Raw genomic sequence first — 17,072 nt, 5'->3', positions numbered from 1 at the left:
CGTGTATATATACATATATAGTGTGACCGCACATCATATATGCAGACTGCATACATATATGGTCTACATATATATGCCTCAATCTGTATGTACGTTTTCAATCAATTTGCGCAACTTTCATGTAACGTCACAACATGGTGACTTTATTTGGCAGTACTTTCTTTCAGTTTATGTCTCGAATAAGTAAGAACGTAATAAAATAAAATAAAAAAAAAAAAAAATAACAAAACGAGCAAATTTTTATTCATTAATTAAATTTTATTTATTTTATCGCTTAGTCATGAAATTAATAATAAGAATGTAAAATGGAATGTTGTGAAGAAGAGGGGTTGTATCTATGGTAACAAAACAATGGTTATATTTTATTCAATATTTGTAACTAGTGTTACAGAGTTCTGAACTATGGATTCTTTTCCTAAAAAATTTAAAAACGACATATTAGTTTTAATACCAAAAAAACATAGAAAAAAATATTCTAAGCTAATCAGTCGTATTTTTCATGAAATTGAAATTACATATATGAAAGAAAAACAAAGTTTAGGAATTAAAAATGCTGTGTACGTTGAGAAGGATCATTGTCAAAAATTAATAACTAATTTTGACAATTATAAATTATACAAAGACAAATTTATAAAAAACCGTAATATTCTTATGACAAAATATTTTCTTTCTCATAAAATAATAAGAAATATCGTTGAAACAGCACAGTTAAAACTTCCACAAATTATTTGTGATTTTAAGAAATATCAACATTATAAAATTATAACCTTATCTCAATTGCAAAGTATATGTATCAAGGAAATTAATAGGAATGCTTTATTTATAACAAATACTTTTTATAATGAAACATATAAAGCTGTAATAGATGCAGAAACATTAAAAAATATGCCTATAAAACGCTTAATACACTTTTTACAGTGTGTAACAAATGTCTTTTCACAGCAAATTATATTAATAATGATAAAGTCAATTGATAATATAATAAATCTTATGGAGAGTAAATATAGCTGACCAAAAATCGAAATTAAGCTTATATATGAAAACAATCAGATTATTTTAAAACCAAATGCAAAAGATTTATTTTATACATTCCATGATATTCTTTCAAATATTGAAAATATTGCTCAAGAATTGATTCCATTTGAAAAATGTTTCAACATAAATACGAATCATGAATATATTAAAATAAAATTACCAGAATGGTTTGTTAAAAGTTCTTATAATAAATTACAAATGAGACTGGAAAATATGCTTAGACCAATAATGAATGATCTTACTACTATTATTAATAAATTTGGTATTATGTGTGATGGTACAAATGTAAAAGAAACAATTCAATTATTAATTTCACAAAAGTTAGATTTTGATGTCTGTCTAGCTGAAATAAAAAAATATAGTATGCATCGTGATGTTGCAAAATCAATGGTAACAAACGTGTATTATGATATAGGTCAATTAAATCAAAAACTTGTAAAAGAAGCATTAATAAAATATTGCTCTGAAATAATAGACATACTAACAAAGGAATTGCTAAACTATCATCTAACATACAATCAACTTATTTGTTCTGAATTTGAAAATCTTAAAGCAAAAGCTTTAAATGTACCCAAAGATGCAAAGAGATTAACTAAATTAATTGATTATATGTTGCATGATTCAAAAGTCTTGGTAAAAGAATTAAAAGAAAGAATACATAAATCAACAAAAATGTTAAGTATTATTTTAGAAATAACTACATTAACAGATGATCATATGAGAATAAATAAAGACACTATCAGATGGTTGAATCTAATAGAACCCATATTTGCACAAAGCAATATTATATGTGAGGCAATTAAAAGTGATTTTGAAGATGACCTCCAAAAGCGTATAAATACTTTAAATGTTGAAGTAGATAATCTTTTTCCATCTCTTATGATTTTAGATAATATGGATGATACTAAGAAAGTTGAAGAATATTCTGAACATTATGATGATCTTATCAGAAAAGTCAAAGAAATAGAGGATAAAGTTATTACAATTAATACAGAAGAATCGTCTTTTAAATTTCCAGAAACTGAATTTCCAAGAGTAGTTGAATTAAAAGAGATAGTTAATCCATTTTATTGTCTTGTTAATATTATTCGTCAATGGCAGAGAGATAATTCTATATGGTTGAATGGACCTTTTGAGTACTTGAATCCTGATGTGATTAAGGAAAAGACTTTATATTATTTTATAAAAATTACAGAGATGAATAAACAATTCAAGTCGCGAATTAAAATGGATGTTACATCAAATAAATCATTTAAGTTTTCTGGAATCACAGATGACCCAGACCCTATGCAACAACCTGCTCCACTAAAACTATCATGGCAAGCACTTAATGATATCCAACAATTTAAAGTATATTTGCCACTTGTTATGTGCGTATGTAATCCTGCACTCAAGGAACAACATTGGAAAGAAATGTCTATTATATCACAATTTGATCTTACTCCAAATGCTGGAACAACACTTCAGAAAATTATTAATTTTAATCTAATAGAAGATATAAAGAAATATGAAATCATAAGTACGAAGGCTACTAAAGAACTTTATCTTTATCAACAATTGTTAGAAATGCAACAAATGTGGTATACAATTTCATTTGAAATAATTTATAGCGACGAGACCAAATTGTTTGTATTTAAAATGCAAGATGATATAGACAGTCTTCTTGAAGATCATTTCTTAAAAATAGAAGAAATGAGAGCATCTCACTTTGTTGAATCTATATTCTCACCTCTTAAAGATTTTCATTTTTCTCTCAAAAAGATACAAGAAATAATAATACTTTGGTTTGAAATACAAAAATATAAAATTTCTGTAAGTTCAATATTTCATTACCAAGCAATAGAAACTTACTTTTTCCAAGAAAATTCTTTATATAGAGAAGTGAATAAAACATTGGAAAATATTCAAAACAGAATTTCAGAAAATGCTACTTTTCATACCATACAGAATGATTCTGATATATTAAATAATTTACACGATGCAAATATTAAAATGGATCAAATAATGAAAAGTCTTCATAATTATTTAGATGGCAAAAGATTAGACTTTGAAAGATTCTTTTTTCTATCAAATATAGAAATTCAAAATATATTATTTGAATCAGATAATACTGATAAATTGCAGTTATGTTTACAAAAGTGTTTTCCTGGTATCAAAAAATTAAAATTTGATAAAACTTGTAATATCTATTCCATTTTGGGAGACTGCAATGAGAGCCTTCAACTTAATACATGTATTACAATATTAAATGGTGAAGAAAAATGGTTATGTACTTTACAAAAGGTATTAAAAGATACAATTTATAAGAATTTACAAGAATGTTATTCGCATTTTGAAGAAAAGGATGTATGTGATTGGATTAAAAATGTACCAAGTATGGTAATAATTTGTATTTCTCGTATTTATTGGACCTCTTTGGTTCAAAGTTGTTACTTACCTTTTAACTTATTATTATTAAAAACAGTTTACAAAAAGTATTCTGAATTATTCACCAGTTTATCTGATCAAGTTAAAAATAATATAATGCATCAAGAAAGAAAAATTTTAATGTCATTAATAATTATAACTGCTAATTATGAAGAAATTATTAAATTATTATTAGAAAACAATGTTAATTCTTCTACTGACTTTAACTGGTTCGCACAAATGCGTTATTATTGGACTGAAAGTGATATAAAAATTTCATTATGTAATGCTACAGTAAATTACGGCTATGAGTATAATTATTATCAACAATATTTAGTGAGTACACCATTAACTGATAGATGTCTTCGTACATTAATGGAAGCTTACAGCTATCATTTATATGGAGCTATTATTGGATCAGTGGCAACTGGCAAAACAGAAACTATTAAGTATTTAATAAATTCTCTTGCAATGCCTTATTACATATTAAACATGAATGAAAGATTTACTTACAAATCTATACTATATGTGCTGAAAGGACTTATTTCTTGTGGAACATGGATTTGTTTTAAAAACTTTGATAAATTGGAGTTAAGTGTACTATCTGCAGTTACACAAACAATCGAGAATGTTCATCAAGTAACATCAACGAATTTGAAATCTGTAATGTTTGAAGGAACCAAATTAAATTTAAATCCAAATGGAAATATTTGCATTATTACGAATGTGCAACATACTAAATATTATGAATTACCGGATGATTTGAAAATACTTTTTCGCACAATTTCTATGATAAAACCAGATCTCAATCAAATAATAGAAATAGAACTTTTAGCATCTGGTTTTTGCAATGGAAGAGAGCTCGCAACAAAACTGATTGTAATTTATAAATTGTTATCAGAACAATTATTAGATAGATCGCATTATAAATTTAACATGTGCTCAATGAAAACAATTATTAAGACTGCAAGGATGTTAAAAATTCATTTTCAAACAGAAGACGAAAATGTTTTATTGCTACGTTCAGTAATAGATATAATTTTACCGATATTATATAGTGAAGATATAATAATTTTTCAAAATATAATACATAGTACATTTTCTTGCATTAAGTTACCATCTCTCAATAATGATACAGTTTTAATGGCTTTAGAAAATGTATGTAAATCAAGATCTCTGCATTTTCATGAAATACTGAAATTAAAATGTTTACAAATATTTGAATTAATGCATATTCAACATGCTCTTATACTTGTTGGTGGTCCACTTACAGGAAAAACAGAAATGTTACAGATTCTTGCAGATACTTTTTTATTATTACATAAATGGAAAGATAATAATGGTGCAGAAGTTACGATAGAGATTATAAATCCAGGAGTCATTAACAGTAATCAATTATTTGGTCAGTACAAGAGAGAATTGAGTTTATGGGAGGATGGTTTATGTTCTAAAATATTCCGTATTTTTGCAACAAATACTTCATCAGATAAAAAGTGGTTGATATTTGATGGATCCTTGAATGATGTATGGGTTGAAAATTTGTATACTGTAATAGACAGCAATAAAATGCTTCATTTAATTTCTGGAGAAAGGATTTTGATGACACAAACAATGTCTATAATATTTGAAACTGTAGATTTGGCAAATGTATCTCCAGTTATTGTATCACATTGTGGTATGATTTACATTGAACCACAATCTATTGGATGGAAATCATATATATTATCTCATATAAGTAAAAATCAAATGTATAATAAGTACGAAAAAATAATGTATTCATTATTAAACTGGTCATTAGATGCTTGTCTTCAGTTCGTACATTTGAATTGCACAATGACAATAAATGTAGGAGAATTACATCTTGTGACATCAACATTAAATTTATTTGAAATGTATTTACTAGAGGCTTGTAATGAACAGTTAGAAAGAAAAGAAAATTTAGATCATTTTGTCATATGGTCACAAGTAGCTTTAATATTATCTTTAGTATGGGTACTTGGAGGAAATTCATGCACAGCTTTTCAAATAAAATTTAATGAGTTCTGTATTGCACTTTGGAATAATGCTCACAATAAATATCCACGTCCAGAAGAAATTAAGCATTATGATATTGTTTTGCCTACTGAAGGATTGATACAAGATAATTTATATATTTTTAAAGGTGTAGGTAATTGGAAACATTACAATGATTTATTGAAAGGTGAAACAATAACAGATATGTGCAATTTTGATCAAAAGTACGTTCCAACTCTTAATTCTGTTAAGTATAGTCATTTATTTCTTACACATATCAAGTATTGCAAGCCTTTTCTTATTTGCAGTAATACTACAACAGGTAAAACTGTTCTTTTACAGAACTTGTTAAAAAATAAATTATCAAAGCACAAATATTTAACAAATACTTTTAATTTTTCTTCTCTTATAACTGCAGAAAAAGCAAAATATTTATTTTTATCATATTTAAGTAGAATTAAAAGAAGATACTATGCTTTACCAAAAGATAAATATTGTATAAACTTGATAAATGATTTAAATCTAAATACTGATACGAATATGGATTCAAAGTCTGTACTAGAATTAATACGACAATATTTTAATTATGGGTATTGGTATGACACAAAAATACTTGAAAAAATCTTCATTACCAATATTAACTTTTTATTAACAATAACTACTGGTCATGACAAACATAGTATTTGTCCTAGATTTATGCGACATTTTAATGTTTACACATTTCCTGAACTTACGACAGATAACATATATAAAATATTTTCTAATATGCTTTTAACTAATTTAAAAAATAATCTTTTTAGCACAGATGTATTAAACAATGTAACAAGTATAACAAATGCTACAATTGATGTTTACAACTCAATATTTAACATCTTGCGTCCAATACCTACCAAAGTGCAGTATTTATTTAATATCAGAGATATATACAGAGTGATAAGTGGTTGTAGTCTTATCCAAAAAGAATCGGTAGATACAAAAATTATATTCATTCGTTTATGGGTACATGAAACACTGCGTGTATTCGGTGATCGGATTTTAGACGATGACGATAAAGAGATTTTATATCAAAGTATAAAAGAAGCTGTGAAAAAATATTTTAAAGATTCGTTTGAGTCTGCTTTTGATCATTTGTCCAAATTTGAGGATAACAAAATTACAAAAGATAGTTTAAAATACCTTCTATTCGGTAATTTTATGGAATCCGAGAAAACTTCACCAAAGTATAAAAAGTATGAAGAAATAAGTTCTTTAGAAATATTGAAAGATACAATTATATCTTATATGAAGGATTATAATAATACCAATAATGAAAAAATTGATATTGTAATAACACAACAAATTTTGATAAATCTAGTACAAGTTTGTAGAATATTGTCAATGCCCGGTGGAAGTGCAATAATTATTTCTACCGTTAGATCTGGTAAAAGATCAATAACTAAACTTGCTAGTTATATACAACTGGAACAAAAATTTTTTGAGCCTACTACGGATTCATATTATAATCTTAATATTTGGAGAGAAGATTTAAAAGAAATATTACGTACATGTGGAGAATCTCAAAAAGATTGTACATTTTATCTTACAGATAGACAGATGAAGAATATCTTCCTTCAAGATATTAATAGTTTATTAAATACTGGTGAAATACCTGACTTATTTTCAAGTGAAGAAAAACTTAATATCATAGCAGCAACACGTATACACGCTCAAAAAGGTGATCCAAATGCAGAAATGGATATTTCTACTGTAATGGATTATTTTATACAGCAATGTAAAAATAATTTACATTTTGTACTTGGCTTTAGTCCAATCAATAATACAATGAGAAGATATTTTTATTTATATCCTAATTTAATTAAATACTGTACAATAAATTGTTATGATACATGGCCAGAGGATGCTCTTATTGAAATAGCTAAAATTCATATAGAAACGACACATATTCCAAATGATATAAAAGATAGTGTAATAAAAGCTTGCATAAATTTTCATAATGATGCAAAAAAAAATAGCTTAATGTACTTAAAGGATAATGGAATACCAATGTATGTTACAAACTCAGCTTTTTTACATATTGTAAAGTTATATACGCATTTAATGACTAAGAAGCAGGAACAAATTACTACTAGCAGAAATAGATATATGATAGGTTTAGAGCAACTTGAAATAGCAGCAAAACAAGTAGAAAAAATGAGTATGACATTAACAATTCTAAAACCTGAATTAGAACTATCTGCTCAAAGAACTATAAAGACAATGAGAGAAGTTGAAAATGAAAATTTAACTGTAGAGAAGGCTACAATCCTTATAAAAAAAGAAGAAGGAATTGCCAATAAAAAGGCAGATATTGCTGGAGCTCTCAAATCTGAATGTGAAGCTGATCTTGCAGTAGCTATTCCTATTCTTGAAGATGCTGTTTTAGCTTTAAATACATTAAAACCAACTGACATTACTTTAGTCAAAGCTATGAAAAATCCTCCTGATACTGTAAAGTTAGTGATGGCTGCTGTTTGTGTTATGTTAGGCATAACACCAGATCGAATCGTTGATTCTATTAGTGGAAAAAAAATTACAGATTACTGGGGTCCAAGTAAACGTATTTTAGGAGATATGAATTTCTTACAAAATTTGAAAGATTATAATAAAGATAATATACCACCTACTGTTATACAAATTGTTAAAAATGTTTACATGACTGATAAAAATTTTGTACCTCATATTGTTGCTAAAGCATCAAGTGCTGCAGAAGGACTTTGTAAATGGGTAAGAGCAATGGTGTCGTATAATGAAATTGCTAAAGTAGTAGCTCCAAAAAAAGAGAAATTAGCAGCAGCTCAGAAAGAATGTGATGAAGCAGAAGCATTTTTAAATGAAAAACGTCGAACTCTTTCGAATTTAAATATAAAATTGGCTACTCTGAACAATAGCCTCCAAGATACTTTACAGAAAAAATTAAAATTAGAAGAAGAAGTAAGTAACTGTACAAAGAAATTGCAAAAAGCAGAAAGTTTGATTGCAAGTCTCGGAAGTGAAAAAGAACGTTGGTTACAATTTGTATGTAATCTTCAATTAAATTATGATAATTTGGCTGGGGATATGATACTTTCTTCTGGGATAATAGCTTACATGGCTCCATATAACATCAAATATAGAGATAAAATGATAGAGAAGTGGATCAAGCTTCTACAAATTTTAAAATTACCATATTCTAAATCTTATGATTTTGTGAATATACTTGGAGTGGAATTTGAAATAAGTTCATGGTATCTTAATGGCTTATCTAAAAACAGATTTTCCACAGAGAATGCTATTATTATGGAGAACTCAAAATTATGGCCTTTATTCATTGATACTCAGAATCAAGCTAATAATTGGATTAAAGAAATAGAGAAGAAGAATGGTCTTAAAGTTATAAAATTCACAGATTCTGACTACATGTCCATCTTACAGTATAATATTGAAAATGGTAATCCAATTTTGTTAGAAAATATTGAAGAAGAACTTGAAGTTGCTATAGATTCACTTTTGTTAAAAAATATTTATAAAAATGGCGATGATTGGTATTTAAAAATTGGTCGAACTATTACAAAATATTCACTCAATTTTAGATTGTATGTCACAACAAGATTATCTAATCCACATTATTTACCTCATGTATATAATAAACTTATTGTAATAGATTTTTCACTTTCTTGTGAAGCTCTTCAAGATAAACTTTTAGATATAATTATTGGAAAGGAAAGATTAGAACTTCAAGAACAGTTTGAGAATATTTGGATAGAAGATGCTATCAATAGAGAAGCTCTTAAATCACAAGAAGATAAAATTTTAAGTACATTATCATCTACTAGTGTAAATATTATAGAAGATGAAAAAGCTATACAAATATTGGATTCTTCTAAGACACTTTCTTTGGAAATAATAAGAAAACAAGAACAAACTGAAGTGATGAAAAATAAAATAAATATGGTTCGAAGTACTTATATGCAATATACTAAATTTTGTGCTGGATTATTTACAACACTTAATTCATTATCAAATTTAAATCATATGTATCGCTTTTCATTCAAATGGTTTATCCAATTATTTACACGATCCATCCAAGGATCAAATAAAAATATTCCTCTTGAGAAACGATTGAAATTATTAAAATTTTCATTTACACAAAATCTTCATTCGAGTGTCTGTAGATCTTTATTTGAAAAACACAAACTCGTTTATTCGTTTTTACTATGTTCTAAAATTTTATTAGACAATAAGCAAACAACAGAAAAAGAAATTAATTTCTTTTCTGTCACAGATATAGAATATCCTAATTTTTCAAATTTATATAAAGCACCAGTTTGGTTACCAACAAAGTTGTGGAACAAAATTTGTTATATAAACGATAACTTACCAAATTTTCATGGTCTTGCACAGGATATTTCTTTTAATGATATAGCTTGGAAAATATATTGGACCTCAGATCATTTAGAAACTCGAACATTACCAGATCCATGGAATAAAACGTTAGGCCCATTTCAAAATTTAATATTAGCTAAAATTACAGAGCCAGATAAGATCATTTATCATATAATATATTTTGTGGAGAATTATCTGGGAAAAATGTTTAACTACTCATCTCAATATACAATGTCACAATCATATGCAGAATCTAGTTGCCTTCATCCGCTTTTATTTATTTTACCAAGCTACTCTTCGCCTCTTTCTTTTCTTTCTGCTTACGCAAGTACCATTGGCTATTCATCAAAATATATTTCTCTTTCTATGAAAGACACACAGCAAAAAAAAGCAGAAATGCTTATTAAAAAAGCACAAAAAGATGGTGGATGGGTATTTCTTCAAAATTGTCATCTTGCTGTTCCATGGTTATTTCAATTAGAAAAAATTTGTGAAAATTTTAATGCATCAAACACATGTTTAACTTTTCGATTATGGCTATCCAGTTATTCTATTAATGAATTCCCTATAAGTATTTTACAAAACAGTATAAAGTTAACATTAGATAATCCAATAAATATTAAAGAAAATTTATTGAGATCTTTTCAATCAAAGTCTATAAAGAATACAAATATTTTTGATTGTTGTCCTGGAAAAGAAAAAATATTTACAAAATTTCTCTATGAACTGTGTTTCTTCCATATAGTTATCAAGGAAAAAAATAACTTTGGGCTACAGGGTTGGAATATTCCATATGATTTTGATTATTCCGATTTTGAAACATCCATTTTGCAATTACAAGATTTAATAAACAAGCATGAACATGTACCAATTGAAGCAATATCATATTTTATTGGTGAATGTAATTATGGTGGAAAAATCATGAACAAATTTGATCAAAGATGTATGAATTATCTTTTAAATTATTATTGCAATGATAATATAACATATTCACAATACTTCTTTTCTAACAATCCAAAATATCTATTGCCTCGAAAATGTGAATATAATGAGATAATAAAACATATACAAAATATGTCAATAGATCATTCTGCTGAAGTATTTGGAACGGATGAAAATGCTATTGCTATAAGAGATGCTAAAGAAACTGCAGAATTTCTTACATATATATCTTTAATGAGTTCTGTGATCTCATCAAAGACCGATGAATTTATAGAATCAGATAAACTAACTATTATCGATAACATTGAAGCCGAAATATCAAATATATGCATCGTTGAAAATGTAGAAAAAATTTATCATTCTACACTTTCAAATCCATTGAATATTGTTTTAATATATGAAATTGAATTAATTAATAAAACATTAATTGAAATGGAAAGAACATTGGCAGATTTGAGATCAGCATTTAATGGTGACATTATATTAAGCAATCATTTAGAAGAATTATGGAAATTAATATACAATGGCCAAATTCCATATATCTGGAAAAAAATATCCAATAATATGGAAGCTATAAACCTTTCTGAATTTATTAGTTATTTATTAAAGAAAAGAAACTTTATCAAAGATTGGATTAAAAATGAGCGTCCTTATTTGATACATTTTGGTGCATTATCATATTGCAAAATGTTCTTTTCCGTATCAAAACTTATGTTTTCGAGAAAACATAATGTTCCTATTAAAAAGATTTACTCAGCTTTCAAAATATTGGCAATTTATGAACCATCTAAAATTGAACAGAAATTTAATGATAATTTTTTCATTTACGGATTATATTTAATCGGTGCACAATGGGATTCGCAAAAAATGACATTAACAAATAGTGTACCTGGTACGTATCGTTACGAAATGCCCATCATTTGTCTTAAATTTGTCACAAACGAAATAATATTAGAAAACGTGTATAAATGTCCTGTGTACACTATTTGCATGGAAAATAACATTAAAAAATCAAATGCGAATTTTGCACATTCCGATCAAATGCAAAGTTTGCATATTCATATTATGACTATACCTTTAAAAACCAACATATGCGTTGCACATTGGATAAGACGTGGTACAGCATTGTATCGTTAAATTTAGTAATTTCTAATGTAAATTAATTATAATCGTAAATTGTATCGAAATACACTGAAATGAACAAACGAATGCTCTTTGAGAAAGTCACATATAAATATATACAATATCAATAATTTGTTAAATGTAGTAAAACCTTAAAAATTATCTATAATAAATTTGTAAAACGTTATTTAAAAAGAAAAATTAATGTAAAAGTATGCGATATGGTGAAGTTGAAATTTCAAATATTTCGCAAATTTTGTCCGCGCGGTAACATCCGGTTCACGTTTATCTAGACAAAAGGAATGACAGTAGCAGTTTAAGGCCGAGAAAAAAAAATTTTGTTGTTAGATCTACAGAATTCATAGAGCGAAATTAAATAGAGATACATCGATCGACAAGAAAGGAAGCAGTCATACATTGTGTGAGTGATTTAATAATCGTATATCATGCCGAACCACGACGAGTTGGTTTCGCAATTTACAGATGTAACTGGTGTTGAACCAGAAAGAGCACAATTTTACCTTGAGTCATCTGCTTGGCAGCTCGAGGTGAGATTGCATTTTTTCTTGTAAATTTTGTCTCGGACTATTTAATATTGTTTATCATATTACGTTGCTTATATATCTACAACAATTTCATATAACCTTCAATCTTTAACTTCGAATATTACTCAAATTTATAGATACAATTTTAATAAAAAGTGGTTTTATATCTGTATTTTTTATTATTTTTATTTTATTCAAAAATTATCAATAATATAATAAATTTTTAAGAAAAACGATCGTATAAAGATACTTTTAGTAAATATAATTGTCATATTTTTTATTAATATTATTTAATATCCTTTGTTGTACAGATATAGTTAACAACGAAACTTGAATTTTCATTTTAATTTACATCTGATATTGTATAATACGATTGTAGGTTGCACTTGCAAGCTTTTATGAAAACGATGAGCCTCCTACATTGGTAAATGAATCTGTCGAAAGTGCCGTACAAGAAGAAGATATAGAAGATAGTTCAAAGAATATAGTGAAACATAAAGAAGCTAGCACAATGGATAAAAATACAGCTAAAAATAAATCCAAACCAAAACCAAAATTTAGTACAATAAGTGATTTACAAAATAGAGATAGTAGTTCGGAAGAAGAAGAAGGACAAGCCTTCTATGCTGGTGGATCTGAACACAGTGGTCAACAGGTACTTGGTCCAGGGAAAAAAAATGATATCATAAGCGATATGTTTAAATCGTGTCAAGAACAATCTATTTCTATAGAACCTAGAACAAGTGGACAACAAAGACCAAATACATTCAGTGGTACTGGTTATAAATTAGGACAAACTAATTCAGATACAGAAGGTATATACAAATTTTCTGTGCATATACATGTGCATATATAAAACTAATCTACTTTATTATTTACAAATTATATGAATTATCTGTTACTTTGTATAAATAATATTTAATATTTTGTGGTATTAATTAGTTAACACAATTTAACATTATATATCATTAATACTTCAGTAAACAATATGAGAAGTAAATGAATAATTTTTAAACATAAAATGTATTTTCAGTTGTGTCAGGAGCACAGTCCAATCAACAATCTAATACTGGTCTTATTACTCTGAAATTATGGCGCGATGGTTTTACTATAAACGATCGTGAAATTCGCCCATATAGTGATCCAGAAAATAGAGAATTTTTAGCTGCTATCAAGCGAGGAGAAATTCCTGCAGAAATTCGACAAGAAGTTCAAGATGCAGAATTACGATTAGATATGGAAGATCATCATCACGAAGAATATGTTCCTCCAAAAACAAAAGTTAAAGCTTTTACTGGGAAAGGGCATATGTTGGGAAGGTATCACATATTTCTTTTTATAATTAATAATTAGCAATAACATTTAGTAACACAATAAAATACATATTTACATCAAATATTTACAGTCCATCTCCAGCTACTGTTGGTATGACAATTCCAACTGATCCAGCAGATCAAGCAGCCAATGAATCACAAGCAAAAAAGCAATTAAATTTAGATACAGCTAAACCGATCACTACAATACAAATTCGACTTGCAGATGGAAGTAGTGTACGAGCGCAATTCAATTTAACTCATACCATAAGTGATCTCAGAAGATATATAACAACGTATCCTTTAATATTGTATATATGACTGATATAACGTTATACGTGAGCGTAGGCGTATGTGTAATATTTAATATATATATATTTAAAATGCAGCTCTATAAAAAAAGAACATGCTTTTAGATAAAAAATACATTTTCCTTTACTATTGTACTTTTAGTATGAGGCCTCAATATGCCATGAGAGACTTCAGTTTATTAACTATGTATCCAACTAAGGAATTAACAGAGGATAAAACAATTGAAGAAACGGGTTTAAAAAATGCAACCATAATGCAACGACTAAAATAAGCTTTCCTATGACTTTAGTTAATAAAATTCAGAAAATGTAATAACTAGGTGGTAAAAAATATATATATATGCACATGCATAAAAACAAAATTTCTTTATATTTTCATTCATAAAATAGTGAGATCAATTAATTTTGCTCCAAAACTTATGTCATTATAATCATATTATTTAAAAAAAAATAATATAATCTCATGCTATATTAAACATAATTTTATATAAAAATTAACAAAAGGAATTGTAAGAAGGATTCATTAAAATATGCATATAGTGTCCAATTAAAATAAGAAATATAAATTTACAAAAGATTTATCCTTATAAACGTATATTTATATAAACATTAAACTTTTTACAACTATGGTACATATTTATAGCATACTTTACACTTTAGTTGGATCTATGTAACAAATTTATGTTTAACAAAATTTGTTTGCTTATAAATTGTAATTATTTAAATGAATACATACTTTTTATATCAGATATTCTTAATTCATATAGCAATATAAAAGTAACTAATGATACTATTACTATACTATTAAGTAACTAATGATACTAAAAAGATAATTTAATAATTAGATGTCCAATTTTTTTGGCGATAGAGTTAATATAAATCTAATAAAAAAAAAGAAAAAAATTAATTGTGTATAAAAATATATAAGCAAAAAACCGATGACAATATCAAAAAAAATTTATTTCATTTTTCCTCTAATGGCTGATAAATTTTGTAAAAATCGGCGAGTTTCTTATGTCCTTTGAAAATCTTGGAATAGAAGTGTTGAAGATGTTAACTTTTTGAATCTTCTTAACATCATTACAAGTCTTGTAATTATGTACAAGAATCAAGTCTTTAGCCATTTTTTGAGTGTATACATTATTTTTTGATAATACTTCATGTGGCTTTGATATGAAAATAGGATAATGATCTGTAAGATCTGTATCAAATTGTATTTTTCTATACATGATTAATGTAAAGTTTGTAGAAAGAGTATTATCTAGTTCTTTTGTACAAAATGTCAAACTATTCAATTTATAACGATCTGCTAATAATTTCGATGACTTATAATCAGCTAATAAGTCTACAACTGAATGATGATAATTTAATGCTATATATTCTTGCCAGGATAAAATAGCAATATACATAATTTTATTATATGTTCGATGCAAACAATCTGCTTCTATGATATCTCTTATAATATTAGCATCAAGTCTACTAAAAGGAAAATTCCATGGTACTGTTATGTATGCAAACTTTGATTGTGGAACATTTCTTATAGATAATTCCTTTAAACGATTATTCAACATATTTGCAATACCAAAATCATATGCTATAAAATTATTTATACCTATTAATTCATGAAAACTTAAAAAAGTGATCATATCAATTTCATGCATAGGTTTCAATAATGGTGGTATTATACAAATTGTTATATCATTGTTATTTAAATTTTGTGGCTGTGTCACAACAGACAAGATAGGAGCATTAGTACCATCTTTATCAAATTCTGTAAAGAATGACACCCCAACTGGTAATTTATTTCCTGTATATGCACAAATTAAGTAATATCCATTATATCCTGCTTTTTCTTCTTCGTTCGCAAAATATGGAGTATTACTGATTACAATGTACTTATAATTTCCTATAAATGGTTTTGTTTCATGTTCAAAATATATTATACATTGTAAATTTGATATAGCATTTTTTTTACTAAAACTTATTGCATGAACTTTATTATTTCTTAAATTGTATGCAGAATATACATACAAATCATCATTTAATCTTTGCCAAGATGAAGCAGGTTCATCTAATTTTATATTATGCTCTATGAATGATACATTATTGTTTATGCAATTTGTGCTGATTTGTTTTTGATTTGGTTTACCAAAATAGTTGAAAACTTCTAAGACATATCTTAACTTATTATATTCATGTCTATAGAACAATAATGATATTAAACTTACAATAGCGATTATAGCTAATGCAGCTTGATAATATTTTCTCATTTTTCTGTTTTGTGTATGATTAATAATGCTTTTCAATTTAAAGAAACTCCAAAATCACTTATAATTATTTGATCTTTTAGTTTATCATTCCTTGTTGACATTTTCTCCCGTGAGAATTAGAGGTTATATGCAAACATAACACTGCAACAAATTATTTTACTTGCAAAAATTATAATATAATAATTCTTTTGTATTAAATTGATTCCAATTACCGTAACAAACGAAGCTTAATTCTTTGCTTTTGGTAGACTCATTTTTTTCTATTTAAAAATCTATAATATTCACTAGGTTTGATTTTGATTGAGAATACAATTTCGTATAGCGAACTTATTTATCTTATCTAAAAAGATCTACAATAAATATTTTATAATCAATTATTATCACATTTATTTTATTATATTTTTAATTTAATACTATTATTTACAAATGTTTCATTTATTAAAACACGTCATGATTAGTTAACTTACAGCCAATAGTAGCAGCACACTATTTTCAAATTTAAAAGATAATAATTTTACATTATATTATTTGATTTCTTATAAATATGTCTATTTATTATAAATAATATTATATATTACCGTAATTAAATACTCTACATAAAAAAATCAATGAAAATTGTAATATAGAGAATACAAAAGTTATATATATTAAAGATGTATAGGAATATATATAATATTGTGTAGTTTCAAAGAAAATATTTGTTAAATAATCTAA

The 17,072-nt window shown here is 26.4% G+C and overlaps 3 protein-coding genes across 3 annotated transcripts; 2 read left to right on the top strand and 1 right to left on the bottom strand.

Annotated features, from left to right (window-relative positions):
* Nucleotides 1–133: 133 nt before the first annotated feature.
* LOC124432122 (dynein axonemal heavy chain 7-like) lies at nucleotides 134–12,050 on the top strand. Its single transcript, XM_046980735.1, has one exon. The coding sequence runs from the start codon at nucleotides 1,234–1,236 to the stop codon at nucleotides 11,932–11,934; it is 10,701 nt and encodes a 3,566-aa protein (XP_046836691.1). The 5' UTR covers nucleotides 134–1,233; the 3' UTR covers nucleotides 11,935–12,050.
* Nucleotides 12,051–12,186: 136 nt separating this feature from the next.
* Nucleotides 12,187–14,450, top strand: LOC124432128 (NSFL1 cofactor p47). The gene is made up of 5 exons (XM_046980747.1): nucleotides 12,187–12,467; nucleotides 12,844–13,279; nucleotides 13,498–13,783; nucleotides 13,870–14,073; nucleotides 14,231–14,450. Exons 1-5 carry the CDS (start codon nucleotides 12,366–12,368, stop codon nucleotides 14,358–14,360), a joined length of 1,158 nt encoding a protein of 385 aa, XP_046836703.1. The 5' UTR covers nucleotides 12,187–12,365; the 3' UTR covers nucleotides 14,361–14,450.
* Nucleotides 14,451–14,592: 142 nt separating this feature from the next.
* Nucleotides 14,593–16,819, bottom strand: LOC124432127. Its single transcript, XM_046980746.1, has 2 exons — nucleotides 16,571–16,819; nucleotides 14,593–16,499 (listed from the first exon to the last, which is right to left on the bottom strand). Exon 2 carries the CDS (start codon nucleotides 16,356–16,358, stop codon nucleotides 15,063–15,065), a length of 1,296 nt encoding a protein of 431 aa, XP_046836702.1. The 5' UTR covers nucleotides 16,359–16,499; nucleotides 16,571–16,819; the 3' UTR covers nucleotides 14,593–15,062.
* Between the last annotated feature and the right edge of the window lie 253 nt (nucleotides 16,820–17,072).

Source organism: Vespa crabro, chromosome 23 (genome assembly GCF_910589235.1).
Source record: "Vespa crabro chromosome 23, iyVesCrab1.2, whole genome shotgun sequence".
NCBI lineage: Eukaryota > Metazoa > Arthropoda > Insecta > Hymenoptera > Vespidae > Vespa > Vespa crabro.
Note: the sequence above shows the minus strand (reverse complement) of the source record. Positions and strands in the feature narration are given on the sequence as shown.